Source organism: Pectinophora gossypiella, chromosome 10 (genome assembly GCF_024362695.1).
Source record: "Pectinophora gossypiella chromosome 10, ilPecGoss1.1, whole genome shotgun sequence".
In the NCBI taxonomy this organism is placed as follows: Eukaryota; Metazoa; Arthropoda; class Insecta; order Lepidoptera; family Gelechiidae; genus Pectinophora; species Pectinophora gossypiella.
Genome location: NC_065413.1, coordinates 2,659,628 through 2,669,277, shown reverse-complemented (window position 1 = coordinate 2,669,277; position 9,650 = coordinate 2,659,628). Strand labels below are relative to the sequence as shown.

General features: G+C 38.4%; 1 protein-coding gene across 2 annotated transcripts; it reads left to right on the top strand.

Annotated features, from left to right (window-relative positions):
* The first annotated feature begins 5,651 nt into the window (after window positions 1-5,651).
* LOC126370261 (uncharacterized) lies at window positions 5,652-9,090 on the top strand. 2 transcript variants are annotated; one of them, XM_050015084.1, is made up of 3 exons: window positions 5,652-5,884; window positions 6,297-7,263; window positions 9,069-9,090. In XM_050015084.1, the coding sequence occupies exons 1-2, from the start codon at window positions 5,761-5,763 to the stop codon at window positions 7,259-7,261; spliced, it is 1,089 nt and encodes a 362-aa protein (XP_049871041.1). In that variant the 5' UTR covers window positions 5,652-5,760; the 3' UTR covers window positions 7,262-7,263; window positions 9,069-9,090. The 2 variants fall into 2 exon arrangements, with proteins under 2 accessions (XP_049871041.1, XP_049871040.1); XM_050015083.1 differs by lacking the exon at window positions 9,069-9,090 and having other exon boundaries at window positions 6,297-7,352.
* The last annotated feature ends 560 nt before the right edge of the window (window positions 9,091-9,650 follow it).

Here is a 9,650-nt window from a genome sequence, read left to right as displayed (position 1 = left end):
TACTTTGAAACCATGTGACATTAACTTTTTGTTTTAACACACTCACACACACATTCACACACACGCACACCTTTCATCTTCCTTTTCAAATGTTTAATTGTTATTATACCTATACAAGTATGTACTAAATAAGGACAATTTATTTGGCTAAGTTGTTATTATCCGTTGGGAACAGGCGCTGCATGCTGAGATACAGGTTTCACCTAGTTCGGCTGCAGAGGCTTATTACCTTACCTGTTAATAAATATGTTATTAGCCTATGAAACATTGTATTGCACTGTACTATACTTTATATGAACAAATAAATAAAACCGTAAGTCTCATTAAATGTGAAATGTGATAGTGCGACAGGGTTCTAAAGTGGGTACATGATATTGCTCATGACTGTACATAAACTCACGCGTTTCTCATCAGGGTAAGGAGATACCATGGAATTCAATTCGTTTTGATACTTAAAAAAAAATTACTAAAGTTACAATCTACTGCTAAAATGGGCTAAATAGACAGTTTTCCGCATACCCTATGAAAATTTTGATGAAAGTGGAAGAAGCGAAGTTCTGCTAGGATTTTACTAAGTTGAGTTCTGTGATTTCTGTCTATCCCGATGGGAGACATGAACTCATGTATGTGTGTATGTGTACAGTCATGAACAATATCATGTACCCACTTTAGAACCCTGTCGCACTATCATTTCGACATTTAATGAGACTTATGGTTTACTTTGTCAAAAAAGTTAATGTGACATGGTTTCAAAGTGTATAGGTACATATTAATACTCGTGACCGTACATATACGTGCACAGTTTCACTGGAATTCTACTTCCGAAACATAACACTTCAATAATTGTTAGTTACTTGAGATGCAGTGTGCTTTCTTAATGTTAAGTGTATGCAGATCAAACAGGAAGCGGGCGTATGTGGAGCATGAGGTAATGAACGTTGGAGGAATATATACGTTCCATTTCACGCATACCTATATTACCCAGCCGTGAAATGGAACGGAGATGTTTTTGTTAGGTACATTAGATACCGTGTCAGCAGAGTTTTTTATATTACACCTACAGGCTGCCAGTGACTTTGTTTGCGAGAATTTTTAACACGTCAAGATTTTTCCAAATCGTACGCGCTGCCAGAATTTTCAGTTTTGTATGCCATAAAAAGGTCTAACCTGGAACCTGATAGAAGGCAGCAGTAACTGTCAGTACTATTCAGAGGCGGAGGACAGGGGATGGCTCTAAAATAGACTATTCTGGGCGCCATCCCACTCGCATCAGATAGTAAGCGCTATTTTACCTAAATAGTAGCACCAACAAAAGCGTGGCTCTTAAATTAGTGATGATGATGGTATAAAAATCACAACAGAGAAGGTCGATTCTGGTTTGTTTATTTTGAAAAATGTTGATGTCACCCAGTGAGCGGTTTATCAGAAACACTTAAAAAGTCAAAATTGTATTCTAGTTACTTGTCGCTACCAAAATTATAAATGCGAAAGTTATTATGTCTGTTACCTTTCACGCTTAAACCGCTGACTGATTTAGATTTAATTTGTTATTCCTCTTCTATTATCATTGAGATTGATTTTGATTTTATTTGTCATTGAGATAGTTTTGGATTAAACATCTTTTAAATCAATGTAGGTTTACGTTACAAGTTATTTAATAACTACAGGAACACCAGACATTTTTATCATTTTAGGTCATAGTTAATCTTATAATAACATTTAAAAAATACAAAGTTTTATACATTTTTTTGTCTTATGTTGGCTATTATTGCGTCCATTTAACGGATCGTGAAAAGAACAAAGCTTTATCATTAAAATCATTAAAGTCCAATACTTTGAAACTTTCTTTTATAATTTAGGGCAAATAAACCTTTTTATAATTTTAGAAATGAGCGTTTAAGAACCTACTACGAAAAAATCTCCTAAAAGGTTTATTGAAAACTACATCTACTTGAAAGTTTTTGTAAGTTTTTTTTAAATATTAACCATTATAGACTTCGATATTCGGTCCAAGTCCTTATGCGGCCAAGTAGTTATTCGGGCAATTAGTTATCCGACCAAGTAGTTAATGCCATTTGCGGCAAATCTACAATTTTTTTTTGACGTGACTTATTGTAGATTTGCCGCAGATGGCATTAATTACTTGGCCGGACAAATGGGGAGCGCCGGTACAACGTTTAAGACAATAGGCCTGAGGGTGCCCAGTTGAGCGCGAACCTCGGCTCAGGGCGTCGTCTGAGAGGAAAAATATTTGAAAGAATTAATCGACCCTAGTGGGTCGATAGCGATAAGCGCTGAATGAGGGAAATCGTCGACCACGCCGGCGGGGTCGGTATCGGGGCCCTAAATCTACAATTAAGTCACGTCAAAAAAAAAAGACTTCTATACGACTATCTATCACGTTGCGTTGTTCTAATGGAAAGCTCAGCGAGGCGTGGGACTCATCTTGCGATAGATGTTGTACCTGCAATTTCAATCCCCTTCTTACCTCACCTCGTCGGTGTAAAAGCTACTTGAGACGGTTACAAAAAAATCCTTTTTCGTAACTCGGTTAGAAATAATAATTAATTACGAAAATGGAAAAAGAGTCTTCTTTGATAACTGGTTATCAAACAGCGAAGAAAATTCTTTTTTAATAACTAGTTATGAAAATTTGGTTACGAACGTGGACGAATCAACAACTGCCTGAGTAGAAACGAATTAGTTATGGCTATGAGGCTACGATCTGGGCATTTACCATTAAAAAATTTGCCTACCTGATGAGAAAAACAGAATCTCCAAACTGTACGGAATGTGGGGTAGTGGAGGCACTGCACATAATGTTAGAGTGTATTCGGAATGACAATCATAGGAATAATGTTACTCAAATTGTATGTCGTAGTATTAAGGAGGTTGGAGTATGTAACAGTGTTTTGGCTTTTCCTTTGTCCAGGGAAGCTAAAGCACTATATCGATTAGTTAGGGTGGGTTTAAAACTGCGATAATTTATCGGCGTTCTAGGCTCAACCTGCTATCTTTTTCTGTATGTAGTTGTTACAGAGCGACATAGTCAGTAGTGACTAAGCTCTTTAAATAAAGATTAAAAAAAAAGTGGACGAAGGGCCTCTGACTACCCCATTGTATAGTCGTGAGCTTATATCGGAGGTAATAATAAGACCTGCCCTGCCCGTGCCTGTGCTGGAAGGTTTTCTGGCTACGTCTTTCCGTCACCAATACAACGTCCGATGTGGTAGTAGTTTTACAGCCAGTTAGGTACATAATATGTAATTTAATTTGTGACGTTCAAAAAGCGCTAACTATGTAAGCCAATTTTGAATTCAATTTTTGAATTTTGATTTTTTGAGCATCACTCCTGTTTCCCCGAACAAGTAGGCAGAAGTGTATTTTATAGTACCTATAAGTTATTCTTCGCCAGCTATGTTTAAGTCTTATGTAATATGGGGCGAGCCATTAACCGAGCAACAATCCTGGAAACCACATGATATCAATTCAAATTCAAATTCATTTATTCGTCAACATAGGTAAAAGATTTGTTACAATATAATATATGTCGCACCTTTCGGTATACGAATTTAAAACATAACAGATTATTAAATTACAAATAAAATTATTAAATAAATTACAATAGCATTCAATATAATAAAAATAGAAAATTAACAAATATATTGTAATGAAATGTCTTTTTAATATAAAAGAAAGATAGAAAAGAAAGAAGAATCAATCATCACACACATGCAGACAAAAAAGATTCACGATCGAAAATTCCACTTGATATTAACTCAGAATCATGGTCTGAATCATCTCCCTTAGTATTCGTTACGATGTCACTAACACCCTGTATAAAAGAAAGGCTATAATTTTACTTAAAATGTGTTTGTGTGTATGACTGTCTTGGTAACTGTGTACCCTAATAGGACATAGACGTCTTCTAAAAATATTATTTACAATATTTACAATACAATACAAAACAAATACACTTTAATACACCAAAATAAAAATAAATAATTACAAAAAGACTCTTAACTAAGTAAATGGCAAATGGCGGCCTTATCGCTTAAAGCATATATTATTTTATGATTATTTATTTTTTTAAAGAACTTCTAGGACCCTGTGCTGAGGTTTTTCTTGCAGCTTCTTTTCCCCGGCTATACAGGTTGTGAGAAGCTGCAGTAGTTTTAGGCGGATGAGACGTTCGTTATGTAAAAATTGACGATTCAAAGTGTAGCTATGTTACCTACTGAATAAAGATATCTTTGAATTTGAATTTAATAATGTTTATGTGTTTTAGTGACTTGACAAAGTCGCGGGCGAAAAGCTAAGTAAAAATATATTTTTAATTCAAGATTTCTTTAAAAGTCCAACGGTCGAATATTCCTTATACATTCAAATGTAAATGTACGCACTTTACGGCCTTCAAAAGCTTATTTTGACTTGAGAGCCTTCGGAACTCCTTATACTTATTTCTTAACATCGTTAAAGGAACCCAATCGGTTCTTTGCATCGACGATGCAACCTCTAGACACCCATATATTATACTAACGGGTAGGGTGGATTGTGACTATCGGGTCCTCTCGTCATCTTACACATAAACAGCCTATATAAGTCCCACTGTTGGGCACAGACCTCCCCTCAATTAACCGGAGGAGGTATGGAGCATACTCCACCACGCTGCTCCACTACGGGTTGGTGGAGGTGTTTTTACGGCTAATAGCTGGGATCAACGGCTTAACGTGCCCTTCGAAGCACGGAATCATCTTACTTTTTCGGACAATCAGGTGATTTAAGCCTGAAAAGTCCTTACCAAACAAAGGACAGTCTCACAAAGTGATTTCGACAATGTCCCCGTCGGGAATCGAACCCGGACCTCCAGATCGAGAGCCTAACGCTTTAACCACTAGACCACGGAGGCTGTTATGTTACGGAGGGTGTCATCTTACGACTGAGACAAATTAATAACTCATTGATGCAAGTTCGGTATCGGGGTTCAAATCGGCGCTCCCCGTTTGAGAAGCAAGCCGGTGGACAACGTGTGACAATGACATAATAAATTCTATGTGAACTACCATTCAGTCAAATCAAATGCATTTATTGTATAACTGTAGGGCTTTTTGGCGGGAGACGGGAACGGGACAGTTGCTTTCTTCATTGAATAATCTAAATAATTAATACGAAGTGGTGTTTTGTGGTTAATGATCGCATTAAGTTAGTCGGAAGACATTCGCGAGTGTTATTATATCGGAGTATTCAATGAATAAAGTGTATCTGCCTATTTTCGCTTCGTGGCAGGAAGCCGCTTCATAACTGGAAAGTTTATGCTTAATTCGTTTGGGGTTCGGAGTAGGAGTCTACTCCGAGGGTGGGGGTTTAGGTTTCATCATCATCACCTTTAATCACTTCATTAATCATCAAGAAAAAAAATACGTAAGACATGGCTGTATGGGCATAGTTCCCTTTGCCTTACCCTTCGGGGAAAACCAAAACAAAAAAAAAGTATAACTGTAGGTTAACAAAAAGCAGGCCTTACGCTAATTATATTTCGTCGCTTCATTCTTCAGATATAAATAAGATTTACTAGGTAGTCCTTTTAACCTACAGGCAAATGATCGCACGTTCAAAGCGTCGATTTATCAATCGATATTTTTTTTCTTTTTTGTATTATCTGTGTCAACTGTCAATCTGTCATTCTTTTTTCGTGCGAGGCAAACTAAAGCACGCGTTCCTGGATTTTTCGATTCTAAACGTTAAAAATCCTGTTTTAACATGCCGAAAAGTAAACGTGAGAAAATTAAATCCTATCGTCGAAAATTACGCCGCCTGGAGGAAGAAGAAAAACACCATAAAAAACGACGTCGGATTGTGTACTCATCCTCAGACGAAACTTCGGGTAAGTACTGGGCTGTGCTTACAGTGTTCAGTGAGTTCTATTTTATCCAATTAAAACAAAGGCTTAGATGATAACCGTGGGTTATCACAATTAAGCAAATTCTGCCTAGAGGTTAACCGCGGGTTAACGCGTGGCTCACTTCACACATAAAACTTGCTTTGAAGCACTTTGAGGGTAACCGTGGGCTACCACACGCTTTAGCAATGAGAATAATAACCCGAAAACTAACCTGAATTTAATTCTATGACTTACATAAATAGTTTGTCATCATAACCTCAAACTCTAACCTATCGCTTACGGTTATCGGTTACGGTTACTCGGGAGAAGGTTAACCGAGGGTTAACACCTCCAACTTATTCATATTTATATGACGGCGGGTACTGTAGTTGACATTTCTGTTTCTACTTTGTAGATAATGAGCCACATGGTCAAAGTGAGATTGAGGGCGAACCCGACAGGACCTCACATGACGAAGCCGGCGCGCTTGGAGAGACTCCGTCCAATTATGCACCTGTGTCTGATTGCGGTACAGAACCAACCGCACCCGAAGTGGCCATCAATGGAAACACAGACCCCATACAGAGTATGATTCCGGAGCTGGATCCAGACATCCTGTCTGCTTTAGGAGAAACAACTGAGGAGACACCCAAGTTTGGAGAAAAGATTCACGACAAGCTGGCTCAGCTTTGGCAGCCTATTCTGCGGAAAGGCTTAACAAAAGAAGTTAAAGAGAAATTGATAAAACAATTTGCAGTGCCTGAGAACTGTCCGCTACTACAAGCCCCTAAATTAAACCCAGAGCTGTTGGCTGCGGTAAGCGAACCTACTAGGTTCAAAGACAAAAGAGTAGAACAGGTACAACAACAGCTGGGGCTAGGGCTAACAGCTCTTAATAAGGGATTATCCTTACTATTAGAACCTGATGGTGAAAGGGTGTTAGCAATAAAACATCTAAGTGACAGCTGCCGCATACTGTGTGACTTACATTTCTTGGAAACTGAGGCCCGAAAACGATTTATAACACCAGGTTTAGAAAAGACGTTCTTATCTATAATCAAAGACGTGGAGAGAGATGATACCCTGTTTGGAAATGGCCTCTCAAACAAGATCAAAGCCTCCAAGGCTATTGAGAAGCAGGGCTTCCAAATAAAGAAGGCTGTCCCAACTACAAAGGCAGTAACTGCATCTCCTACCCCGGCGAGCAATAACCGCCCTCGGTTTCAGGGAAACTGGATGGGCCCTCCTCGATACTCTTCCAACAGGGGTGGGAGAGGGGGGCAGAGGAAGCCGGCCCAAGCTCCAAGGAGGACGACCCATGCTGCTCAATCAAAAGCACCACCATCGAGCAGACAACATGCCCCGTCGCACCATCCATAGAGGTACATGCAGGTCGAATTAGACATTTTTATAATTGCTGGCTTAAAATTACAGAAAATAAGGAAGTTCTTAGATGGATTAGAGATGGTTTTACTATACCACTCAACAGTAACATTTCACAAGCCAATTTCCATGCTCATGTTATCCCCGAAAGCGAACAGGCAGAAATGTTTTTATCTATAGAAAAACTTACTGTTCTAGGTGCAATTTCTATATGTAAAAGATCCAAAGAAGATTTCTTATCTAATATATTTTTGGCCCCTAAAGCAAGTGGAGGTAAAAGATTTATTCTCAATCTTAAATCATTTAATAAATTTGTTTTATCATCTCACTTTAAAATGGAGGACCATAGGACAGCAGCAAAGCTAATTCCGAAAAAAGGCTATTTGGCCACAATTGACCTCAAAGAGGCCTATTTATTAGTGCCTATTTGGGAAGGTCATCGTAAATATTTACGTTTTGAATTTGATCAAAAATGTTATCAGTTTAATGCTATGCCCTATGGTCTCTCTGTTGCACCTAGAGTATTCACTAAGATTATGAAAGAAGTTGTCAGTTATTTGCGAGATCGAAATCATAAGTCTGTAATATACCTCGATGATATCTTGTGCATAGGCGATACTTTCGAGGAGTGCTCCCTTAACGTTAAGGAGACACTTAATTTACTTACCTGCCTCGGATTTGTAATTAATTATGAAAAAAGTTCAATAATTCCTAAACAAACATGTAAATTTTTAGGCTTCATATTTCATACAGTTAATATGACTCTTGGCTTACCAGATGAAAAACGAAGAAATATACAGACATTATTAAATAAATTCTCTACACTGCCCGTTTGCACCATTAGGGATTTTTCCAAATTAATCGGGGTCCTTATAGCTGCTTGTCCGGCTGTTAAGTATGGCTGGCTATACACTAAAGAATTTGAGCGACAAAAATACTTGGCACTTCAAAAATATGCTGATTTTGAGGTTAAAATTAAATTACCAAATTGCATTTTAGATGACTTAAATTGGTGGAGAACCAATATTATGTCCGTCTCAAACTCTTTAAGACCCGATGATAACTTCAAGCTGGAAATATTTTCCGACGCTTCTAGATCTGGATGGGGAGCTTATTGCAATGACAGCCGAGTTAATGGTCAATGGAAAGATGATGAGCTCTTTCATCACATTAACTATTTAGAACTCCTAGCCGTATTTTTAGCATTAAAAAGTTTTTCTAAAAATTTAACTAACTGCTCTATCCTACTTAGAGTTGACAATACGACGGCTTTATGTTATATAAACCGTATGGGTGGGACACAGTTTCCACACCTTAACGAACTGACAAAACAAATTTGGCAATGGTGCGAGAGGCGAGGCATTTGGCTTTACGCATCTTACATCAACACGAAGGAAAATATAGAAGCCGACGAAGAATCGCGTAAGATTAACGCAGATATAGAGTGGGAACTAGCCGATTGGGCATTTTACAAAATAGTCGCCACTCTAGGTGAACCGGATATAGACTTATTCGCCTCTCGCACTAATGCCAAATGCGTTACTTATGTATCCTGGAAGCAGGACCCTGACGCTCTCTCGGTGGATGCTTTTACAATTCCTTGGCATTCATACAACTTTTACGCCTTTCCTCCTTTCGCTTTGATTCTCAAATGCTTAAGAAAAATAGTTAACGAGAGAGCGACAGGTATTTTAGTGTTCCCTTACTGGCCCGGGCAACCATGGTTCCCATTGCTAAAAAGAATGGTAGTTTCTGATATAATTTATTTTAGCCCTAACAAGAATTTGTTACTATCTCGTTCCAGATCAATACACCCACTGCACAAGATCCTTACCCTGGGGGCCGCGATGCTCTCAGGATCGCGTTCGCAAGACGGAATACTCCCCAAGTAGCGCTAGACCTTATGCTGTCCTCTATCTCATGCAATACGTTGAAACAATATAATGTTTCATACAAGTTGTGGTGGGTATATTGTACTGAGAATAAGATTGAGGTCTTTAATCCTGATGTTTCTTCTATACTAAGTTTCTTGACAATACAGTTTAAAAATGGTGCGTCTTACGGGTCAATTAACAGCCATCGATCTGCGTTATCGTTGCTTGTTGGGAACGATATCGGCTCAGATGATCGAATCAAACGACTTCTGAAAGGCGTTTATAAGCAGAAACCAACCCGACCCAAGTACTCTAGTACATGGGACCCCCAGACTGTGCTAAATTACATTTCCGACTGGTTCCCTAACAAAGATTTGTCGTTAGAAAAACTCACTAAAAAGCTGGTTGTCTTATTAGCCCTATGTACCGCTCATAGAGTACAGACATTGTCCCTCATAAAGGTAAACAATATCCACAAAATGACCTCAGGAATAAAGATCTCGATACACGAT